We start from the raw sequence: 23,185 nt of genomic DNA on the forward strand, positions 1-23,185 counted from the left end.
CCATTTTTTGAAGTTATTTTATTGTTTTGAAGAAGTAACATATGCACATGGTAGAGAACTCGAAGGTACAGAAAGGGACACGGCTGCCCAGTTCCTCTTCCAAAGGCTACCCTCCCTGTTACCTGATGCTTGTGCATTTTTCTAGATAGTCTGAGCAGACACAAAAATAAAGGCAGCTATATTATTTTTTAAATTTTACACGGAAGGTAGCATACTAAACACATTCCACCTCTCTCTGGTTTTATTTTTCCCTTAAATCCATTCCATGCTCAGACATAGAGAGTTACCTTTGTTCTTTTTAATGACTGTATAGTATTTCACTATTTGAATGGATTGTGATTTTTTTTTTAAGTAAGCTCTGTGCTGAACATGGGGCTTGAACTCACAACCACGAGATCGAGAGTCACATGCTCCACAGACTAAGCCAGCCAGGTGCCCCTCGACAGTGATATTTATAAATCATGAGAGACCTCATTCATATAAAAGAGTGCTCAAAATATTTCTGTATAGTTTAAGGAGTAATTATAAAGCTAACACTTGGGATGCCTGGGTGTCTCAGTTCGTTAAGCATCTGACACTTGAACTCAGCTCAGGTCTTGATCTTAGCTCAGGTCTTGATCTTAGGGTTGTGAGTTCAAGCCCCGCATCAGGCTCTGAGTGTGGAGCCTATTTTTTAAAAAAGCTAAAGCTTATGTACCCACCATCCAGGTCAAGAAGGAAAACATCTCCAACACTCCAGAAACATCCCTCAAATGTCCTCTTACAGATCTCTCCCTCTGAAGAAATAACATTGTCCTAACTTTTTCGGTCATTATTTCCTCACTTTTCTTTATAGTTTTACCACTTTTGTAAACATCTTTATAGTTTAGTTTTTTATTGTAACACATTTTAATCTCAAATAAAAAAAAACATAGGTAAATATTCTTTAGGGTCCTACTTCTTTTTCCCATCATCGTTTTACATGTAGCTGTGGTTCATTTCCATTGAGCATAGTTATCCTGTTGTTTAAAAATGTATTTATTTAAACAGTCTCCGGGAAGGACAGTCAGGTTGTTTCCAGTCTTTTGCTATTACAAATCATAACACGATCAATAAAATTTGCTAGTTTACAACACATATGCAAGCTAGATCTAGGATAAATTCACCAAAGATTGAAAAGATGGCTCAAAGGTACTTTTTTTTTTTTTCCAGAGAAACTAGAGGAGAATACAGGGAAGGTTTGAATTACATGTTTCCTGGGCTGGATGGACTTGTACCACTGGCTCAGGATGTCTGCTCTCATGCTTTTAAGTGTGCTTGTCTCTAAAAAAAGCACCTTTGATGATGAATAACAAAACATATTTTTCTGCCTCAGATGAAAACAATGTAGGAGAAAGACCTACTGTGGAAGTAAATGTTTGAAGGGAAATTAAAATGCTATAAATTCTCCTTTTTCTATATTTAATTCATCAAGGTTAATGTTGACAGTTAAGAGATTGGTACTGGAGGGGCGCCGGGTGGCTCAGTAGGTTACGTGTATGACTTTGGCACAGGTCATGATCTTGGGGTCCTGGGATAGAGCTCCATGTCAGACTCCCTGCTCAGCAAGGGCCTGCTTCTTCCTCTCCCTCTGCCCCTCCCCTATCATGCTCTCACGTGCCCTCTCTCTCTCTCAAATAAATGGATAGAATCTTTTTTTTTTTTTAAGACTTTAGTTTTTATTATTTGAGAGAGAGAGAGCTTGCATGAACAGGGGCTCCAACCCAGGACCCTGAGATCATGACCTAAGCTGAAGGCAGATGCTTAACTGACTGAGCCCCCCAGGTGCCCCAATGGATAGAGTCTTTCTTTCTTTCTTCCTTTCTTCCTTTCTTTCTTTTTTTCTTTCTTTTTGGATAGAGTCTTTAAAGAAAAAAAACATTTAATAAAAAATTAAGAAAGTCACAACTAAATACAGGCTGAGTCAAAAACCCTTATGACCTCCCTTTAGGCACTAGTAAATCGTGTCAAAAGTTACCTGAAATTGAAATTAAAAGCCCTTCAATTCTAAAATGTCTATGAAAATGACGTAGCTCTCATATCTTAAGTCATTGGGAAAAAGACCACAAGATTTATTTAGATTTCATAACATAGGTGGACAGAGATTCTTGACTCCCTTCTTTTGATGTCAAAAGAAATATATACTTTTCACCGAGTTATAATTGACACAGACTATTATATTCGTTTAGTTGTACTGCATTTTAAATCTTGACGTGGAGACATTGTCATATTGCCCTCAATCAAAGTGGTACCACTTACCCTCCTCCTACCAGCAGCGCATGACAGTGCTTTCTCCCACTCCATTGGACAAGTGGGCAGCCTGTGGAGTGACAGGGAGGCCGGGCAGCCCTTTGCCCTCACAGGACTGGGCTGCTGAGGGGGGTAGGCTGGGTGCTATTGCAATCTCAGGGTAAGCCGGCAACAGGAAACGTGGGTGCTGCGTCCTAGAAGCTGAGTCTCTACAGAGGGGGACATGACCTCTGAACTCGCAGAGCCCTTCACCTCAGCTCAAAAGAACTCTAAAATAAGGGAAAGGCACCCCTCCCTACTTTCCCAGCCACTGGTCCCTACAGGGAGTGACAGAGTATGTGGGAAAGCTCAGGCCTCAGCCCGACACCTGGGAAAGTTAGCCCAAAGGAGCTGAGCCTGTGTATAGAAATGGCCGTCTTGCAACTTCCTCTCATGGTTGAGACACTGGGGGAGGCTCCTTGGGCCCCAGCCTGCGCTGCCGGGGCCCCTCAGAGCTCCCCAGCTCTGGTCAGAGCACTGGGCTGGCTCTTCAGTGCATGAGGACCTCCAACAAATACGTACCCAAGGCCTCTGTGGGCCAGGCACCCCACAGAGGCCGAGACTCCTACCCTCGTGAGGCTTGTTCTTGAGCGAGCAGGGGAGACAGGGACGAGCAGGTGTTTGAGGACCCTTCCCTGCAGGTTAGAAGGGGGACAAGTGCTATAGGAGGAGTGGCCCGCTGGGTAAGGAGCAGTGGGCAGGGCAGGCCTTGAGGGGAAGGGGACATCTGAACCAACTCTGGAAGCAAGTGAGGAGCAAGCTAGCAGACAAGCTCCAGGCGGGACCCCAGCCTGCACAAAATGTGAACCAGGAACAGCAGGGGGCTGATGTGAGGTCAGAGGAGAGAGGCTGTGGGCTGGGGCAGGTAGGGCCCTAGGGCCAGAGCTCGTGTGTGAAATTTCGCTTTGACTCTGAGTGAAACAGAGGTGACGCTGCAGGCGGGGTACATTCTTGTTCACATCTGAAGTTGGTGCCATTGTCATCCCCGTGGTACAGATGAGGACACTGAGGCTCAGAAGTGGCCCATGACCCGCACACGCTGGCTCAGCCAATCTGTGGCCCGAGAGAGGCTTAATCCGGCATCTGCCTGAGACCCCGGCCCCGACCCACAGCAGGTGCTCAGAAAGCCCTCGTGGGGCCATGACAGGGGCCAGGGGGAAAGAGCCAGCATTTGTTCTCACCTGAGCACCTACTGTCTACCTGCATTAACTCCACCCTCGGGTATTTATTACCAGGCCCATCTTATGGACATGGATGAGTGAAATGAGGCTCGGGTGGCTGGGGGGCACATGCAAGGACAAACAGCTGGTGACACACAGCTGGGGAGCAGATGGGAGGTATCGACTGTGGCTCTGGGGCCACTGTCCCTTCAAGTTTCTCCCATGGGTATTTCCCGACCTAAAAATCTTCCTTAGTTCTTGCTTGTCCACAGGCTGCAGTCTAAAGCTCCGAGACCTCTGCTAGAGCCCCTGACACCCAGGATCCCAGGGTCAGCCCATCTTGCCCCCCTCCCCAACCCACATGGACCAGCCCCAGCCCCACCTCTAGCCAAAAGAGACTACCCAACATTCCCAGAACCTCTTTCTCAATCTCCCAGGCCTTGCTCACAGGCCCATCCCTCCACACCCAAAGCCTCAGCTCTCACAGGCCTCTCCTCCTCCGGGGTGCCCCCCTAGACACACCCCTCTTGTTTACCTCCATCTCTCCCCAGCTCCCCCCAACCCCATCTCTCCTCTTACTCTGTACCAGCCCTCCCGCCTCCACCATCCTCAGCGCCCCAGCCCCAGAAGCCAAGAGGCACAGCTCTCCAGAGTAGCCCGACTTCTTCTAAAGCCTGAATCTCGGCCACCCCTCCTCACCCCTGTCTCCTGCTGACCAGGCCTGCAGACTGGGAGCTTACCTCCTGGCCACATCACTCAGACTCCGGCACCTCAAACCCACCGCCACCCACAGCGACTTCCTTCTGCTCACCACGGGCAGCACCCCCCCACCACCTCTGCCCTACTCGCTCACTGAGGACAGGATGGCTTCCCCTGCAGGCATAGGCCCAGTCCTCTATGGAGCCCCTGTCACCGACTTCTATCTAGGTACCCCTGGATCCTTCCCCACCGCTGGCTGGGTGGCCTCTGTTCCTCAAGGCCTCAAGTTCCTTCCCCTCAAGGAAGCTCAAACAACTCAGTCCTATAGAGGGACCAACAGGACCCACCTCCCAGAATTGTTCAAAGGACAGAAAGAGATAATCTGTGTAAGTCTTTACCTGACATACAGAAGGGGTTCATTTAGTGCCCATTTCCCTCACTGGCCTCCACACACCTTTACTGAGCCCTGTGGAGGTTAGGAGGGTGGCTCTGGAGACCTTGATATGAATCCTGTCCCTGTTCTTCATCCTCTGTGTGGCTGAGGGCAAGTCACTTCTCAGAGCCTCAGTGTCCCCATCTGTAAAATGGGGGCAATCATAGCCAGCACCTCACAGGGTTGTGAGAATTCAGTGAGATAGGAGGTATGATGTTCCTGTGCAAAGTGCATGCCCGGTGTCCCTCCAGAGGGACGAAGGCTCAGCCCTGGCCCTGAAGGCTCATCATCCCAGCAGAGCTCCCCTCCCTTTCTCCTCTTTGGGAAAACAGAAATGCGGGGAGCAGGGGAGCTGTTGGAGGCGAACCCCAAGATAGCTGCGCCCCTCCCTCCTCTGTCCCACAGCACTTCTCTCTCACCCTCCCTGTGTGGGCAACCAGCTCCCAGGAAGAGAAAGCCAGACCGAAAGGGGGCCCAGGTCGGGAGCAGGGACCCTGTGAAAGAAGAAGGAAAGGTAGTAATCACACAGCCACCATCGTGGCCCAAGCACATTGGACCTCTAGAGCAAGGCTAGAGGACAGGGACGGTCTCCATTTCACAGGGAGGAATGGGGCTCAGCACAGGCATCCTCCAGGTCACGGAGTAGAGGGGGCCGGACTCAGGACCAGACCCAAAGCCTGTGCTCTCAGCCCGGAGCTGCCCAGTGTGTGTGCCGAGTCCTGGGGAAGGGGTGTCAGTGCCCATGATGGGAGGGCCCTGGTGGAGGAGTGGCGGGGGGCAACTTTGACTTCCAAGCTGTGAGCCCCAAGGCCAAGGTGAGGCCACCCGGGGGTTTCACTCAGGTGGGGGTGGGGGCAGCCTGGGCTACGGAGCAGAGGGCACGGTGCCTGGAAGGAGTTAACTGCATGAGGGGCCTGAGTGAATCAGAGGCTCCGCAGGCTGCATTGGAAATTCCCTGTGCATGGCGTGTGGTCACCCAGAAAAGGGAAATGGTGCTTTTCGGAGCAGGGGACGGCGGGGGCTGGAGACCGGGAGCAGACACCCGCCCGGGTGGGGCTGGCGAGGGTGTCGTGACCAAAGACGCCTGGCCGCAGGCTCCGCTTAGGCCCTGGGTGGGAGAAGGGAGGAGAGGGGCAGCCAGACCAGGCCAGGCCTGGTCATTCTATGCTGTGCCCACGGGCCCTGAGGGATGGGTAGGAGTTTTCCGGGCCCAGAGGAAGGAAGGGCACTCAGGCCGTGGGAACCACTGGCACCAAAGCATAGGGGTGTGACTCAGCATGAGAGTCTGTCCCCATGCTTTTTCTGGGGAACTTGTCCCTGTCCTTCGGGTCCCATCCCCAGTGATACCCCTTCCCACCCTAGGAAGCACCATCCCTCCCTTTCCCTGTCCCAAGGTCTCCGTTTCCTTCTGGGAGCTCTCAGAATCCTAGAACTCAACTGTCTTCTCCACAGGACTATGGCCAGGGGCCAAATCCTAGCTTCAGAGACAGCTTGCACCCAGCACAGAGCTGGCACCAAGAAGGGGCTTGGTGGCTCTGAAATGAAAATGACCCTGAAGGCTCAGAGAGGTTGGGAGAAACTCAAGCAGCCAGCTGGCTCTGGCTGAGTAGGGTTCGGGCTTGGGCTTTTGCCTCAGCTGGGACTTGGCAGGAGAGAAGAAACCGGGCAGGCATTCTTCCCTCAGAGCCGGGCAGGGGCACTAGGCCCTGACAACTGTGCCGTCCAAAGCCTGCTTCCCTCTCAAGCACCAGGCCAGCCCTGCTCTTGCCCTTGTCACAGTGCTAGGAGACTTCCGTAGCGTGACCAGGGAGATGGGGTCACAAGAGGCAGTCAGGGAGAGAAGGGGACAGGTCTCGAATCTCAATCCAGACACTTTGGAGCTGCGTGGCCTTGTACGCATGGCTTCGCCTCTGAGCTTTGGCTTCCACTTAGTGACGGAGGTGGTGGCATAGGCTTGTTCTGGGGACAGAAAGAACTGATGGTGTCAACTGTAAACCTCCACACCAACATGACAGGTTCATCTGTTCCTAGTAAGGAGTGTTGATCCTGTTACCGGTTGACTGTCCTCGGAGCAGGACCTTCCGGCCTGCCAGGTCCCAAGCAGGGTGTGCTGTGGCCTCAGGCCTGGTGTCAGCCTGTCCCAGTCAGCTCTGTGCCCCACACCAGCCCAGAGAGTGAGTGGAAACTCGGCTGGAGGAGAGGAGTGGCGGGGTCCTCCGGTCCAGAAACACGCTGTCTGGAGTCCCCAGGAACCCAGAGTACCCCTGGGCTCGGGGGGAGGTTCAGGGTGCCCGAGGAAGCCTTCCTCAGGAGGGATGGGCATCGCGGTGGCGGCCATTGGCGCTGGAGCTTTTCCAAGCACGAAGGGGAACCGAGAAGTGTGGGAATGGGCCTCGGGCAGGCCCAAGTGGGCTGGGCCCGTGTGGGAGGGGCCGCTCCAGCCAGTCCAGGCTGTTGGGGTCCCGGGGGTGAAGAGGAGAAGGGGACCCGCTGGCCAGGGCCTGTGCGCTTGGGGGTGACCGTGAGGGGTTGGCAGGTTGTCCAGACCAGCGGGCTGGGCAGTGGGAGGTGGGGAGCGGTGTTGGGGAAGGAAAGAGGAAGCCATGGGGAGAGGGGGATGGGGCTGCTGGGGATGGAGTGGGAGTGGGGGCTGGGGGCCTGGAGCCACTTCGCCGCAGCCACTTCGTTTCTCCTGGTTTCGGTTTGTAAATAGCTGCTGGCTCCGTGCAGGCGGGATGGGCCCTGCCCCTTCTGTGGCCTGTGTCCAGGGCGGCCCAGGTCTGAGTAGCCGCAGATGCTCAGACTCTGGATGTGAGGACCCTAGGAGGCCTCGAGGCTGGTCTGGCTTTCCACCCAGGTGGGCAGGTTCGGTGGGCCCAGCCCTGGGCAGCCCGGACCTGTGGTCACTGAGGTAATGCAGCTGGGACAGAACTTGATGACTTGGCCACATTGGGCTTATTTATAACTGGGCCTCCGTGGGCAGAAGCAGCTGCTGAGCCGCCAACTCAGCACTTGGGCTGGCCCAGTAGGCAGGGGACAGGCCAGTAGGGCCCTCAGTCCGGGCCTCGGGCTCTTGGGGTCTCAAGGCCTTTGTGGCTGGAACCAGTCCTTGTGCTTTCTGCATTATCAAAGCCTTGAGATTTAGGGGTTCTACTCGCAAGGTGGGCATCTCAAGACCTCCTAGACCAAGAGGGTATCTGAACTCAGTCAGTGGACTGGTCGGTTCCCAGGGGGCTCATGCCTTGGCCTTCCTGCAAAGAAACTCTTCTTCCAGAGGTCAGGCACCGTCAGCAAACTCAACAAGAAGCAAAGTCATCTCCCCTCCCCTTCTCGCAATAGCCGTGCTTAAAAAAAAACAAGATGCATTCGGGAAGAAGGCGATGCCAGCTCCTGTGGCCTGGCCCCAGTGGTGGTACCTGACACAGGAGGAATGATGTGGGTCCCTCCTGGGCCTCCCATTGTCGCACCACATGGTACCCAGCTCCTGTTTGGACAGGAAGCCCTGGCCCTGCCCCCACTCTCCCTCCAAAAGACCACTCATCTTTCTTCTAAGAATAGGAGGGCGGGGGGCGGGGGGCGGTCAGTCTCCTTCACAAGTTTTGCAGGAATAAAGACATTCCTAAAATCTTCCTCCCACTTTGAATCATCCTGGATCAACTTTGTCACCTTCCACTCTGTCCCATCAACACCTGGTCTCCCAGACCTGGTCCTGGCCTTCCTACCTCTGACCTTTGTTCCAGTGTGGCCCCCTGCGTGGCAGGCCCTCTCCTCCCTTGTCTCTCCAAGTGCCCTCGATGTCAGGGCCTGTGCTAAGCCCTGCTCTGAGGGACCCAGCCTCAGTGCTTGTCTATCCCCCAAAGCAGAGGCTCTTGGAATATAAAATCCGAGGGTGATGTCAGAATTGGAGCAGAAACGGGTGAGAGATTTTAGATCATGGATGCCACAATCACTACACAAAAGAGGAAGCCAAAGCCTGGAGTAGGTCAGGGATGGCCAAAGCCCCTCAGTGAGCAAAGGATAGAGTTCAGACCAAAAACTACACGCCTGGACTCCTGGCCTAGAGCCTGAGCCCCGGACCTCTGACCTCCCAGGCCCCAGGCTGGCCTTGCATGATGGCCCCACCTGGCCCCTTCCACTCGGTGAGAGCTTCTGGGGATGGGAAGGATGGGGACCTGGTGTGGCGGGCACCTCAGGCCACCCACCGCCCAGGTGTGGGGCCTCAGATGGCAGGCCTTCTTAGGCCCCTCTGGGCAGGGTCGGGGTGCCCAGCCCAGAGCCGCCCGGGCCACAGCTGCCCCTGTTTCCACATCGGCAGTAGCAAGTCCGGCGCCTGAGAAAACAGGAAGCGCCCAGTCACCACAGGAAGCGTGTGTGCGCAGCCTCCCCACCCCCGGGCCATTGCAAAACGCCAACAGCCCCATTACCACAGGCACCACACAGTGGCGGGCAGAAACGCTCTGGCCACCAGGCCTGCCCGAAGAACCGGACAGACAGACTCCAGCCCTCACTTGCCTGGACCAGGCCACAGGGTGAATGTCCAGTGGTGGCCTGAGGAGCCCGGAGTCTCCTAGGGTTCAGGCCTCATGCCTTACTCTGGATTCTCAGCCCAACCCCAGGCCAGCCTAGGCTGGGCCTGCTTTGGCCATCCATAAATCAGAATATGGGGTCAGGGGTCAGAGGGAAGCCATTTCTCTGACCGGGTCGTTGGTGCTGGGGAACCCCGTGCCTGACCTTCAGACCTCACAGGGCCTGATCCCCAAGCCTCGCTGAGGCAGTTGGCCTAGATCCCGCCACCCCCACGACCCCAGCGAGCCATCTGCTGTCAAGTCCACACCTGCCACACCCTCTGCCCAGCCCCAGCCCTTCCCAACCCAGACTCTGCTGGCCTCTGGGGTCCTGCCCAGACTGGCCCTTAGGAGACCTGGGCCCTTCCTCATCCCACCCCATCTGCCCCGACTCACCTCCCATTTCTGGCCACCCGGCCTCAACCCTTGGAAGGAGATGGGAGTGCAGCAGTGCTGAGGCCCCGTGCCTGGGGAGGCCTGTGCTCCTCCGGCCCCGGGGACAGCAAGGAAAAGAGAAGAGAGCAGAGCATTTCATGGCTATAATAAATCAAAGGGGGAAGTCAGAGCAGGAGAAATAAGAAACTTCCCTACCCTGGGCACAGGGACCTGCCAGGCAGCAGCCCCCGGCTCCCCACGGCCTTCCCTCCTCCCTCCTGCCTCCCTGGCCAGGGCCCAGATCTGGCACTGGCTCCTCAGGCCTAGGGACCCCACCTGCCCAGAGCCTCCTGGGCACCCAACAACCCTTCTCGCTGAGCACCCTAAGTTAGGTACCGCTAGGGCTGGGGCCTCAGTTTCCTCCTCACGTACACAGAAATCCCCGGGGTGTGTGCTGGTTTAGAGTGAACGGTCAGGCTGTGAAGCAGAGTGGGGCTGAAGACGGCAATGCCCGTCTGGACAGGACAAAGGGATGACGGAGATGAAGGGAGGGGGAGGCATTCTGGGAATTCCTGAGGGACAGCCAGGCTCTGCTGGACAAACATCTGTGAGAGGAGACAGAGGACCCAGTCAAGAGGCAGGAGGACATAGCAGAGGTGGGGAGAGCCCGAGACGGTGAGGGCAGGCAGGGCCCTGGCCTGAACGCAGCTCCTGCACCCTCTCCAACCAGACCCAGGGGCCCAGGGCCTGGGGGCCACTGTTTGCACCCCATCATGTCTTCCTGAAGTGTCCACTCACCATAGAAACGGAGAAGGGAAACGTTTTCTTTTTTTCCTCCCACCCCCGGGACACTTTTTTTAAAAGGCAGGGGGAGAGCTCACATATTAAAAAGGATACAAATCTGTATGAATTTGTAAGATAAAATAAGGAATTTCGGAAACATTTTAGCTAGTTTCCAGGACGCTATGAGCCAAGCCCCCAGATACCCAGCAGAGCCTCCTCCAGCCCCTCTGCCACTGGGGTGCCTTGTAGACGACACTCAGGATGCCTCCACCTGAAGCCCTCCTGAGACGGTGTGCTCACTCCCTTTCACCAGGGGTCTCTGCTCTCCCTGGAAGCACATTCTCCCCAGCCTTGGTCTCCAGATGATGTCTCCCAGACAGCTGCCAGCCTGTAGCTCAGGTTGAGGGGAGTGTGGCAGGGTCTGGGATCCCTCTGAGCCTCTGAGATCACGCTGCTTCACTCACAACCTTTTCAGGCAGATAAGATAAGAAAGTGGCTGTGACTGTTGGGAGTCTGGGCTGCAGGGCCAGACAGCTCCGACAGCCTGCAGCGCCTGCCCCTGGCCAGGTGATCTCACCTCCCACTCAGGTTCCCTACTTGGAAAATGCCTACCTTGCAAATCTGCAAAGAAAGACAAAGAGGGTCATGGAATGACCTCAGGGTGATGGTGGGGCCTGTCTCACATAGCGGCCACTGCTCCCATCTCCTCCCAGAGGCACCTACTTCCTCCCTCCTTTCCTTTTCACCTGCCTGAGGTGGGGTGAGAACCTCTGCTCCTGCCTCTTCTCTGCACCCACAGGGCCCCTGGCCTAGCTCTGACCTGTCCTGATCTGGGAGAGTGTGAGAGCTGGGGTTCCCAGCCCTACTGCAAGGCACTCCCTCCGTGGGACGAGACCTTGGAGCCCCAAACTCTCGCCCTGCCAGGACTCCCCACTGCTGTTTACACACCCCCTGCTCTCATGCAACACCCCACTTCCATCTGCAGATAGCCGCAACGGTCTGAACAACCAGCGGCATCCCCTAGGCGCCTTACACACGTAACTGCGGGTATTTTTCCCCGCATTTGAAATGTGGAAAAACCGAGGCTCAGAGGGGAGGAAGGTCAGCTGGCCAGAAAAAAGAGCAGCTCTGAGATGAGAACTCATCTGTTCTCATCTGTCTGCTAACCGGGTGGAAATCCTGCACAGACCATGAGGCAAAGCAGTACGTCTTTGTTTGGAAAAAGACTGAGCCTTTTGGGGTGTCACTGCTGCCCACGCCCATGGTCATGGCCTATTCTCAGCGCCCCCTGCTCTGTTTCCATCACAAGTCTCTTGAATCTCCTGATCCAGGTTGTAGGATGTCAGAGTTGGAAAGGTTCCAGCCTCGGGTGCCCCCGAGAGCAGAGACATCGTAAAAGTCAGAAAGGTGAGCAATCTCCTGAATCGAACGCTCCGCTTGGTTCCCTGTCTGGGGCATGCACACCTATAGCAGGGGCCCTTAACTCTCTGGGGAGAAAGTCCCAGGGGAGCAATGTTCCCTGGTAGCAGCAAGGCACTGGTGCCAGACATTGAAGGGTTTTAATGTCAGCTCTACAACAGAGACCACCCCTGAGCAAGGGACTTATCCCTAAAATGGAAAGAAAAATGCCTCTTGGCCTGAAGATTTCACAGAAGGAAAATTTGTTTCTAAAAGCCAACGGCTCAGCCCCTCTTCATGCATGGTCTCATGCAGCCTCGTAACAGCTCTGGCAGCTTGGTACGATTATTATTATTCCCATTTTACAGATGAGGAATCTGAGGTGAACGAGTCTTCCCGAGGTCACACAGCCCTAGTCCTGTGTAACTGCAAGTCAGACACATTTGCACAGCCGCAGAGAGGTCCCTCTTCCTTCTCTCCTCGGAACAGTTGTTCTCAGCCACTGCCAACTCACCGGGCCAGGGGCCCTGACTGACAAATTCAACCATGACTGGATGGCCCTGCCCAGCTGTGGTGCAGTCCCCAAATGCCTGACTGCCCTTGCTCTTGGGTTGGGCTTGCGGATGGCTTCCTGGGCACGCAAGGGGTTGGGACCAGCTGCAGCGGGGACTCCTCCAGGCGGGTCCCCAGCCATTTTGTTTGGGGCCACCGCACCCTGTAACCATGCTGGTGTCCGAGTCTCTCCCAGGGAGGTGCATTAAGTCCTTGCAGGGCACCTGAGGCAAGGAAAGGGGGAGGCAAGGAAAGAAGGGGGAGGCAAGGAAACGGGGAGGCCCCACTCGAGCTTCTCTCTTGTTGTGGCACCTTCCAAGGCCCGGGGAGAGGCCTCAGCAAACCTGTATTGTGATTTTGGAGTCTTTTTCTTAAAGAGGACCTCAAATTTTGTTTTTTTTTTTTGGGGGGGGGGTCCAAGTATACCCGACCAGCGGAGCAGGGACTTGGACCGAGGACCTCAAATTGTATAAGCCTCAGGCTCTAGGAAACCTAGCTCCGGCCCCAGGCTGGGGGCAGGGGGACGCCGTCCATCCTCGGCTCCACTTGCAGCGCGCTCCCTGGCCCTGGGACCTGAGGCGAGACCCGCTTCCCCGTGGAGGCAGGAGGCGGACGCCCAGCGGCGGGCGGGCCCAGCGGGGGGGGGGGGGGGGCAGCGGGGGCGGGGAGAAGGCCCCGGGGTACTCCTCCTTGACGGAGGCCTCGGCCGCAGGGGGCTTTCGGCACTGGCGCCCGGTCCGTCTCCAAGCCCCGCGGAGTAAGTGGATCTCCTCCTGCCCCCACTTTCCAGCTGAGATAAATGAGGCTGGGAGCTGAAGGCGCGGGCCGAGCCCCCCGCCCCACGGCCCGCCGCCCCCGCGCCCCGGGGTCCCCGCCCAGGATGCCGAGCCCGGGCTGGGGGGCGCGGGGAACCGGGGCTGCGGGGCCGGGGCCGGGGCCGGGGCCGGGGGCGGGGGGCGGCGTCCCGCACTGTCTCACCGCAGCGCCGACCTCGGCGCTTATCTGCTCGCGCAGCTTCCGCCCCCGCCCAGCCCCCCGGCCCCCGGCCCCCGGCCCCCGCCTGCGGAGCCCCGCCCCGCCCCCGGGGAGCGCCGCGCGGCCGGCCGAGCGGAGAGGGGCCGGGCCCCCAGGTGAGGCGCCGGAAGTGATCGATGACTCGGGGGGGCGGGGGCTCCCGCGCCGAGGCCGCCTCCCGCCTCCGGGCCGCCGCCCCGGGCCTCGCGGGGCTCCCCGAAGCGGGCCGCCCCTGCCGGAGCTGGGAGGGAGGCGGCGAGGGGAGAGGAGCGGAGGAGCGGGGGCCCCGGGAGCCCCGGGCGCAGGAGGGGCGGCGGGGCGGTCTGCACCCGGGGCCGAGGGACCCGAGCCCCCCCCCCCCGCGCGCACGAGCGACGCCCATCGGCGCCCCTGGCACAGATGTGAGAGGGAAGAGAGAAGTGGAGGCACCTTGGAGAAAGTGAAAAGCCAGCCACAAAACGGAGGAGACGCCCGCCACGTGCAACCGGCAAAAGTTAAGCATCAAAAGTACCTAAAGAACTCTTGCGAGCGCATAAGGGGACGGGGGGGGGGGGGGGGGCAACGAATCCGGCAGAAAAAAATGGGGAAAAGACGTGAACGGGCATTTTTAAGAAGAGGAAGCGCATGGGTGCCCTGAACATCTGAGAGATGCTCAAGCCCACCGAGCCGGGGGACTGCCTCGCCGTCGGGGTGGGATGCTGTTTTACACTCCTCGGAGCCGAAAGTTAGCAGCGCGGCACCAAGTGTGGTGGAAGAGGTGGAGCCGCGCGATCTCCAGAGCCTCGCTAGTCCGCAACCCTGTAACCACCGGAGAAAACAATCTGGCCTTATCTTGTAAAGCGGAGGCCCGGCCGACCCACCCCACCCCACCCCTACGGGCCTAAAATCAGGAGAGGCCTGGCGCGTCCTCCAGGAGACCCCGGGCAAGAACTTTCAAAGCTGCTCTGTCCTTCATAGCAAAAGTCTCCGAGTAACCCACGAGTCCACCAGCAAGAGAGTGGGTAAATCAGTTCCAGCGGATTTATCCACACAGCGGCACACGGTTCAGGGCTTAAGCAAGCAAATGAGCCAATTTCACATAATAACAGGAGTGAATCTTAGTACCATAATGTTCAGTGAAAAAGCCAGTCCCAGAAAACAAATATCCTTCCTCTGAAGCTCCAAATCAAGCCAAACCATATCTCTACAAATAGCAATGTTGGTTCCTTCCTTTTAATACTTTTGTTATTAGGAGATGACAAAAGACTTAAGAGTAAGTCTGAGAAATTATGAGAACTGGTAAAAAAAAAAAAAAAAAAAAGTAGTTGGTTTACCAGGTATCAAAGGAATACATAAAAATAATTTGCCTTCCTGTGGGCTATCAATAAATCGTCCAGAATGTAGTGGGAAATATCCTGTTCAAAATATCTGCAAAGGGGATCCCTGGGTGGCGCAGCGGTTTGGCGCCTGCCTTTGGCCCAGGGCGCGATCCTGGAGCCCCGGGATCGAATCCCACGTCGGGCTCCCGGTGCATGGAGCCTGCTTCTCCCTCTGCTTGTGTCTCTGCCTCTCTCTCTTTCTCTCTGTGTGACTATCATAAATAAATAAAAATTAAAAAAAAATATCTGCAAAAATGTAAGATACTTGAAACTTATAGCAATTATGCGGGGCCTATATGAAAACAATTGTAAAAATCACTGAATAATGTAAAAGAAAACCTTATGACAACTTTTTATTTTCCTCAATTTAAAAAAGTGCCACGGGATCCCTGGGTGGCGCAGCGGTTTGGCGCCTGCCTTTGGCCCAGGGTGCGATCCCGGAGACCCGGGATCAAATCCCACATCGGGCTCCCGGTGCATGGAGCCTGCTTCTCCCTCTGCCTGTGTCTCTGCCTCTCTCTCTCTCTCTGTGACTATCATAAATAAATTAATTAATTAAATAAATAAAAAAGTGCCAAGGGGTGCCTGGCTGGCTCAGTTGGTAGAGCATGCTTGATCTTGTGACTATCTCTCTCTGTGACTATCATAAATAAATAAAAATTAAAAAAAAATAAAAAAAATAAATAAAAAAGTGCCAAGGGGTGCCTGGCTGGCTCAGTTGGTAGAGCATGCTTGATCTTGGGGTTGTAAGTTCAAACTCCACGTTGGATGTAGTGATTACTTAAAAATAAAATCTTCAGGGGATCCCTGGGTGGCTCAGCGGTTTAGAGCCTGCCTTCTGCCCAGGGCATGATCCTGGAAACCTGGGATCGAGTCCCACGTCGGGTTCCCTGTGTGGAGCCTGCTTCTCCCTCTGCCTGTGTCTTTGCATCTCTCTCTCTGTGTCTCTCATGAATAAAAAAATAAAAATCTTCAAAAAAATAAAATCTTCAAAAATAAAAAGCGCCAAATCAGACAATATTGTCCAGGCATACAAGTATATGAGAAAACTCTTCATTAAAAGAAAAAACTGGGATGCCTATAGGTGGCTCAGCAGTTGAGCGTCTGCCTTTGGCCCAGGGCATGATCCTGGAGTCCCGGGATCGAATCCCACATCAGGCTCCCTGCATGGACCTGCTTCCCTCTCTGCCTGTGTCTCTGCCTGTCTCTAGGTCTCTCAAGGATAAAATCAATAAATGAAAGAAGAAAAGAAAAGAAAAAGAAAAGAAAAAGAAAGAAAAGAAAAAGAAAGAAAAAAAAAGAAAGAAGAAAGAAAGAAAGAAGAAAGAAAGAAAGAAGAAAGAGAAAGAAAGAAAGAAGAAAGAAAGAAAGAAAGAAAGAAAGAAAGAAAGAAAGAAAGAAAGAAAGAAAGAAAGAAAAAGAAAGAAAAGGAAAACTAATCATCACAAAATTCAGGTTCCCCCAAGGAGACAGGAGATGGGATGGGGGAAGGGTGACAAGTAAGCAAATACATCAAACATAAATTAAGTAAAAGAGCCCCCCCCTCCCCATGGGATCCCTGGGTGGCGCAGCGGTTTGGCGCCTGCCTTTGGCCCAGGGCACAATCCTGGAGACCCGGGATCGAGTCCCACATCGGGCTCCCGGTGCATGGAGCCTGCTTCTCCCTCTGCCTGTGTCTCTGCCTCTCTCTCTCTCTGTGACTATCATAAATAAATTAAAAAAAAAAAGCCCCCCATCCCCCACTCCCTGGCAAAGCTCCAGATGGCCTGCCTACTACAGAAGTATCTGCATTTGCACTCCTGAAGGGGAAAGAAAGACATTAAATTCATGGACAGATTTTTATTCAGGGTATAGGCAAGAGCTTGTCTTTCTTTCCAGAAGCCCACAAGGGATTGGAGGGGGGCCATAGGCAGGACAGGGCTTAACAATCCCAAAGGCACACAACACGGAGGGCCTTTCAGCCTGGACAGATCCAGAAGGCTTCAGGGAGGGGCAGCCTTGCAAACGTGTTGGATTTCAATCAACAGATGGCCGAAGGGGAAGAACAGGCCAGGCCCGCCAGGAGGCGGGAGGGGGGGTTCTAAAGGGCGTTCTAAAGGCAGAGAGACCAGACAGAAAGTAGTGAGCCTTGGCTGCACATAGGCTTCCCAGGAAGGGTTGCTAGGGGAAGGGGGTGGTGCTTTGGGGTTGCTGGGGCATCATCTGGCCAGGGCTCAGTATTCGGGGGAGAAAGCACCCCAGAAACTCACTAGGGAACAAGGCTACTCTAGGAAGAATGGAGAGAGGGTTAAGGTCAGGGGTTCCCCAGCAGCAGGTGTGGTTTGGAGAGAGGGAGCCTGAGTCGGTTTTAAGAGCAGCCTCATTTCAGCTAGGTGATCACTGCCCTGAGCCTCAGATACTTTCCTTTTCTTTTTTAAAGATTTTATTTATTTATTCATGAGAGACAGAGGGAGAGAGGCAGAAACACAGGCAGAGGGAGAAGCAGGCTCCTCGGGGGGAGGCTGACATGGGACTGGATCCCGGGACAGCAGGACCACGCCCTGAGCCAACCGCTGAGCCACGCAGGCGCTCCCTCAGATACCTTTCTCCAAGAGGTTGCTGCCAGCCTGTGGACCCCATGGGAAGCCCTGAGGAGAAGGCCACACTTTGGAAGCCGAAAAAGTGTGCATCAACCCTCAGCCTGGAGCGTCTAACACTGAGCTGCCATAGGTGGGGAAGGTTGTCAGAACTTTGACAATGCCAGGCCTTGAGGGCTCGCAGCCACCACCTCGTAGACAGGCCCAGGGCCAGTCCTACCTTCTGGAATAGAGGGCTGAGACCTGGTTGCTGAAAAAAGCCCCCACTAAAGATACCAGAGTCGGGAAGAATGTGTTGAAGTCAGATCCAGTGAAGTCAGAGAAATGGGTCTGCAGCCCTGCCCCCACCCCCAGCCAGCCGCCTCCCAGCAGCTTAGATCCAAGCACCGTCTAGGCTTATCCTCCCTTACTAAAGTTTATCTGCCCAGTGCCTCAACCCAGAAAGTCCCTGTGGCCTCCAAACCAATTGATAAATGTGTTGGAAAACACTCATCTGTGTTCAGCAAGGAGAGGAGAGGATGGTCCTCATCTTGCGTCTCTAATTTATCTGTTCATTGCTGTAACATTTTCTTTTTCTTTTCTTCTGTTCTTTTTATTTAGAGGACTGGGAGAAGCAGAGGGAGAGGGAGAGAGAGCATGCTAAGCAGGCTCCATAACCAGTGCAGAGCCCCATGGGGGGGCTCCATCTCCTGACCCTGAGATCATGACCTGACCTGAGCTGGAATCAAGAGTCAAATGCTTAACCAACTGAGCCACCCAGGCGGCCATGTAAACATTTTCTTTATATCCATGTCTCCACACATATAAATAATAATTATAATATCTAACCCTTAAATAGAACTTGTCACATGCCAGGGGATCCCTGGGTGGCTCAGCGGTTTGGCGCCTGCCTTTGGCCCAGGGCGCGATCCCAGGATCGAGTCCCACATCAGGCCCCCAACATGGAGCCTGCTTCTCTCTCCTCCTGTGTCTCTTCCTCTCTCTCTCTCTCTATGACTATCATAAATAAATAAATAAATAAATAAATAAATAAATAAATAAATAAATAAAAATCTTAAAAAAAAAAAAAACTTGTCACATGCCAGGCATAGTTCTAAGTCTTCTGCGTATGTTCATTCATTTACTCCTCACAACAATCTGATACAGTAATCCATTTTACAGGTGAGGAAACTGAGGCATAGGAGATAAGTAATTTTTTTTCAAGTAATTTTTTAAAAAGATCTTTGTTTATTCGAGAGAGCGCGTGCATGTGAGCAGCAGGGGGGAGCAGAGGGGAAGGGAGAAGGAGGGGGAGAGAATCTCAAGCAGATTCTTAGTTGAGCATGGAGTCCCCCGACACAGGGCTCAATCTCACCACCCTGAGATCATGACCTGAGCCTCCCAGGTGCCCCAGGAAGTCAAATAATTTACTCCAGGAAGATATCTGGTACAATAATCTGTCTGTTTTAACAAAAATGCTAGGAGGCCATTACACACACACACACACATGCATAGATGTATAAAAATATATATGTGTGTATGTATATATATGTGAGATTTTATACACACAATGCATATATATGAATTTTTACATAATTACATAAATGTGATCATATACATTTTAATTTGTTTAAAATTTTTCCTTTTATGTTTTTTCCTCCTCCAACCATGGAATCCATGTTATCACCCATTGTATGATCTTCTATATTTATTATTTATTCACAATTATAGATGGACTTCATATACTGATACTTATAATCACGTATACAGGGTTTCTTTTGTCTTTTTTTTCTTTTAGTTGGCTCCATACCCAGTGTGGAGCCCAACACAGGGATTGAACTCACAACCCTGAGATTAAGACCTGAGCTGATGGGCAGCCTGGGTGGCTCAGCAGTTTAGCACCGCCCTCCACCAAGGGTGTGATCCTGGAGACCCAGGATCGAGTCCCACATTGGGCTCCCTGCATGGAGCCTGCTTCTCCCTCTGCCTATGTCTCTCCCTCTGTGTGTGTGTGTGTCTCTTATGAATAAATAAATAAAATCTTAAAAAAAAAAAATAAGACCTGAGCTGAGATTAAGAGCCTGCTGCCCAACTGACTGAGCCACCCAGGCACCCCCCTTATGTCATTATTTTAAAATAGTAGATCACATTAAATAAATCATTTCTGCATCTTTCTTTTCTCACTCATCTATACCTGGAAACCCCTGGCAGATCTAATTCATTGTTTTTAACAGCCACACTTCAGTCCACCTACCATGTCTTTCCACCTGCTCCTCCTGCTCATGGTCCTCTTCTAGAGCCCCCCTCCCCCCAATGTGCCTGTTCCTTTACTCTATTAGGGAGTCTGAAGGTGGACATTCCAGGCCAGGTTAGAGGAAAGGACAAGGAGAAGGCAGCAAGTGGCATTTCCTGCTGGGTCTTGCCTACCTTCTTGCTGGTGGCCAGCAGCCCTCAGCCCCCAGAGGCGGGAATGCTGACTGTGTTATTGTGAAATCATTTGTATATTGTGAAGTGCTTTGCCTAGGATTGAGTGATTTGCATACAGGGTTTGGGGAGGGGGCGGTTTGCATCACTGAGATCCCAGAGCAGCATTCCCGAGCGTTTCCTCCCTTTGCAAAGAAACCAACCCAGGGGCTTCCACTGCAGAACTCAGGGCCAGGCTCCGGAGGGCGTTCTGACAGGCCTAGGGGCCTGGTGTGCTGAGGCAGACAAGAGGCTTTCAGAGGAAAGCTGATCCCACCTGAAGGAGCTGGGGATCTATGAAGGCAGACAGCGGAGTCTGAAGTGCAACAGGGCATCAGGTGCAGTATGTGAGAGCCTAGCGTGCCCTCAGAGCCCCCAGGAGGCGAGAGCAACACAGGACAGTTGAAGGGAGCTACCAGGGTCACAGGCTTGGACGCCCCCCTCCCGTGGCAGTCTCTGCCCCAGTCCCCACATGCCCTATCGGGAATATTGTACCCTCGCCTGATTCCCAATGGCACCTCCGAGCCAGACTCCTACCTCCTAGAAGTGATTAAGTGCTATCACGTAACATGCTCTGGGTTCAAGGACACCCAGGTTCAAACCTGGCTCTGCCATCTGTGCCGTTGTGCGGCCGGGCTAACAGCACGCACCTCAGTGGGATAAAAGGACTCGGGGAGACCGTGCAAATGGCCTGAATGGCGCGTGGCAGGGTTCAGCTGTAGCTGTTCACTGTAGCTATAATAAGGCTACTGTTTGCTGGCCTAGTCTGGGGTCAGGCCTGGCTTCTTCCTGGGGAGGGAAGCACAGGGAGGAGAGCTCCCCCAGGTTGGGGGTTCCGGGCAGCGGTGTCAGGCCAACATGCATTGGACCCCAAAGGGTTACAAGCCCTGGAGACAAAGGCCTGAGGTTCCCAGTGAAAAACCAAAGCATAAAAATAATTCGATGAGTAAGAATAAAATTCCCTCTTCTGAGGTTCCCGGGGCTAGGCCCCTCCCTGCGGCAGGCACTTCCCCTTTCCCTGGTTCATGGAGGAGCCAGGCCCGTTTGACTCAGAGCAGGAGCAGCCGAGCCAGGAACCCACCCGGCCGGGCCCGGCTCCCGGCAGCGCGGGCCGCCTGGCAGCCGAGCGCGCCCCCGCGCGGCCGCGGGCGGGACTGCGGCCCCGGGAAAGGAAGCGGCGGCCGGACCCGCAAGCCCAGCCACCCCGCCGCTCGCGGTCCCTGCGGGGCCGCCGCCCCCGCCCCCGCCCTGCGCAGCGGGGCTGAGCGCCGGGCCCCTGGGGCTCCCACTTCCGCCCGGCCCTCCCCGCCGCCCCCCTCCAGTGTCCGTCCGGGCGGAAGTGCGCCGGCCTCCCGGGTCCCCCACGGCCGCGAGACGGAAGCGCCCCGCGACCGCCGCTCCCCCCCGACCCCGCGGCGCGCGGCGCGTCGGGTTCCGGACAGGTCCCGTGTGACGTGGCCGCGCGGCGGGGGCGGCTCCGGGCTGGGGGCCGGAGGCCCCGGCGGGCGGGGCAGACCCGGGGCGGGGCGCGGCGCCGCTGCTGGATGGCCGGGGCCGCCCGGAGCGCCGTCGCCGCCGCCGCCGCTCGGTGAGTGACCGCCCGCCGCTCGGGGTCTTCAGCCCCCTCCTGTCGCCCCGCGCGTCGCTGCCCAGCGCTCCTCGCTCGCCCCCCCGCCTCCGCTGTCCCTGGCGCCCCTTGCTTTCCTCCTTTCCCGCTCGTCTCGCTCCGCGGCCCCCCGCAACGCCGCGTGCCCCCTCGGCCTCCAGGTCCCGCCCTGGGGCGCCCCGGGCTTGGTCAGGGTCTCCCGTCGAGACTTCCCACCCCCGCCAGGGCATGAGGAAACTGAGGCAGGGGCGTCGCCGCTCAAGGTCACAGTCACAGGAGGCAGGGCAGACCACATTTCCACCGCATGCCCGAGTTTCCAGATTGAACTTCTCGGTTAGTTGACTCACATCCACGTCCTGTGATCCAGTGGCTGGGAACCTTCCTGCTCCCGCCGGCCCGGGCCTCCTGCAATATAAGGAGGGCTCTTCGCGCATCCTCGCCGCGGGCACTGGCGCCTGCCCCGGGGAGCTCCTCTCATCTTCCCAGCCCGTGAGGGAGGCAGTTGCCTCATCCTGCAGACGAGGAAACAGGCGGGAGAGAGGCTTCGGGACCTGCTGGCACTCGAAGCTGTAGGTGCAGAGCACAGTTCAGGGCAGGTCTCCAAAGCCCGTGTGCGAGGCAGCTCCCCACCGAGGGCTCTGTCTCTGCGCCGGGGGCCGGGGCTCACCGCCTCTGAAGACGCTCCGACGGCTCGGCCCGAGCCCCGCCGCTTGCTTCCCCCACCTGCACCGTCCAGGGATGCCCATCAGGCTAGACAGTGGCAGCCTCAGTCCCCTGGGATGTCAGCCTCCCTGGAGCACGTCCCAGTGGCAGAGCCTCCCCTGGCAGCTAGAGACACCCGGCTGGGCTGGGCCTCCCGGTGGCTGAAGGGAACCCAGCCAGCGCCTCACCCCGTCATTAGGGAAAGTTTAGCCCCAGGCAGACATGCTGACACAGTCTGGAGCAGGCTCAGGAGGAAAAAATGTGTGGTCCTTGGGAGTGGGGTGTGGAAGAGTAGAGCCCCTTTGCTCTGCACCATTCAGAGGCCCTGGGCAAGGCAAGCAGGGGAGTGGGTGCCGTGGCCGCTTGTCTGCGGGGGGAGGATCAAGATGCCACGTTTGCGAAGCAGGTGCGCAGCCAAGGGTGCAGCTCACGTAAGAGGCCTTTGTGTTTTCCAGCACGTGGCATGCCTGGATGTCCCTGCCCTGGCTGTGGCATGGCGGGCCAGAGGCTCCTCTTCTTCGCTGCTCTTGCCCTGGAGCTCCTGGGAGGGGCTGGGGGTTCCCAGCAGGCCCTCCGGAACAGGGGGCCTGCAGCTGCCTGTCGCCTGGACACCAAGGAAAGCGAATCCTGGGGGGCCCTGCTGAGTGGGGAGAGGCTGGACACCTGGATCTGCTCCCTCCTGGGCTCACTCATGGTGGGGCTCAGCGGGGTCTTCCCACTGCTGGTGATTCCCCTGGAGATGGGGACTATGCTGCGCTCAGAAGGTAGGTGACCCTCCTCTGACGCCCAGAGTGGCCAGTGGCATTGGAAAACATGTTGCTGCTCTTCCTGGGAGAGTGGGGTCCCACGCCCCAGGAGACAGCATGTCTGGGGTGGAAGGCAGGGGCAGAGCACGTAACTTCTCATCTTGGTTCTGTGAGACCAGGGTGCCCCACGCTCATTTGTTAGTTCGTTTGTGCGTTTGTTGATTCCAAAAGAATAAAAGTCAGCAAACATTCACCAACAAACAATACAGATTGCGGTTGGAAACTTGGGCACCAGGCTGCTTGGGTTCCACACCTGGCTCCACCACTCACCAGCCTGAGTGGCATCGGGCAAGTTACTTACCCTTAGGCTCCCAACCTTAAAAACGGGGATAATACTAGTGTCTACCTCACAGATACTACCAGGAAGAGGAAAGGAGCTCACACCACTAGAGCACTTAGAAGGCTGCCT

At 55.4% G+C, this 23,185-nt stretch overlaps 1 protein-coding gene and 1 long non-coding RNA gene across 12 annotated transcripts in view; one reads left to right on the plus strand and one right to left on the minus strand.

Annotated features, from left to right (window-relative positions):
- LOC144292602 (uncharacterized) lies at window positions 1-20,711 on the minus strand. Of its 2 annotated transcripts, XR_013359982.1 has the most exons (4): window positions 19,454-20,711; window positions 10,594-10,789; window positions 9,561-9,701; window positions 1-8,929 (listed from the first exon to the last, which is right to left on the minus strand). It is a non-coding gene; the product is annotated as an uncharacterized LOC144292602 (long non-coding RNA). The 2 variants fall into 2 exon arrangements; XR_013359981.1 differs by lacking the exon at window positions 10,594-10,789.
- Window positions 12,955-23,185, plus strand: part of SLC39A13 (solute carrier family 39 member 13) — a 15,520-nt gene continuing 5,289 nt past the window's right edge. For 3 of the 10 annotated variants that reach the window (XM_077863237.1, XM_077863241.1, XM_077863242.1), the window contains exons 1-2: window positions 21,138-21,250; window positions 22,426-22,734. In XM_077863237.1, the coding sequence (XP_077719363.1) occupies window positions 22,434-22,734 (301 nt within the window). In that variant the 5' untranslated portion in view covers window positions 21,138-21,250; window positions 22,426-22,433. Of the gene's footprint in view, window positions 13,030-19,749; window positions 20,001-20,988; window positions 21,251-21,446; window positions 21,602-22,425; window positions 22,735-23,185 lie in introns of those variants that run through there. The other 7 variants (XM_077863232.1, XM_077863240.1, XM_077863235.1 and 4 more) reach the window with 6 other exon arrangements.

Source organism: Canis aureus, chromosome 21 (assembly GCF_053574225.1).
Source record: "Canis aureus isolate CA01 chromosome 21, VMU_Caureus_v.1.0, whole genome shotgun sequence".
Taxonomy (NCBI): Eukaryota; Metazoa; Chordata; class Mammalia; order Carnivora; family Canidae; genus Canis; species Canis aureus.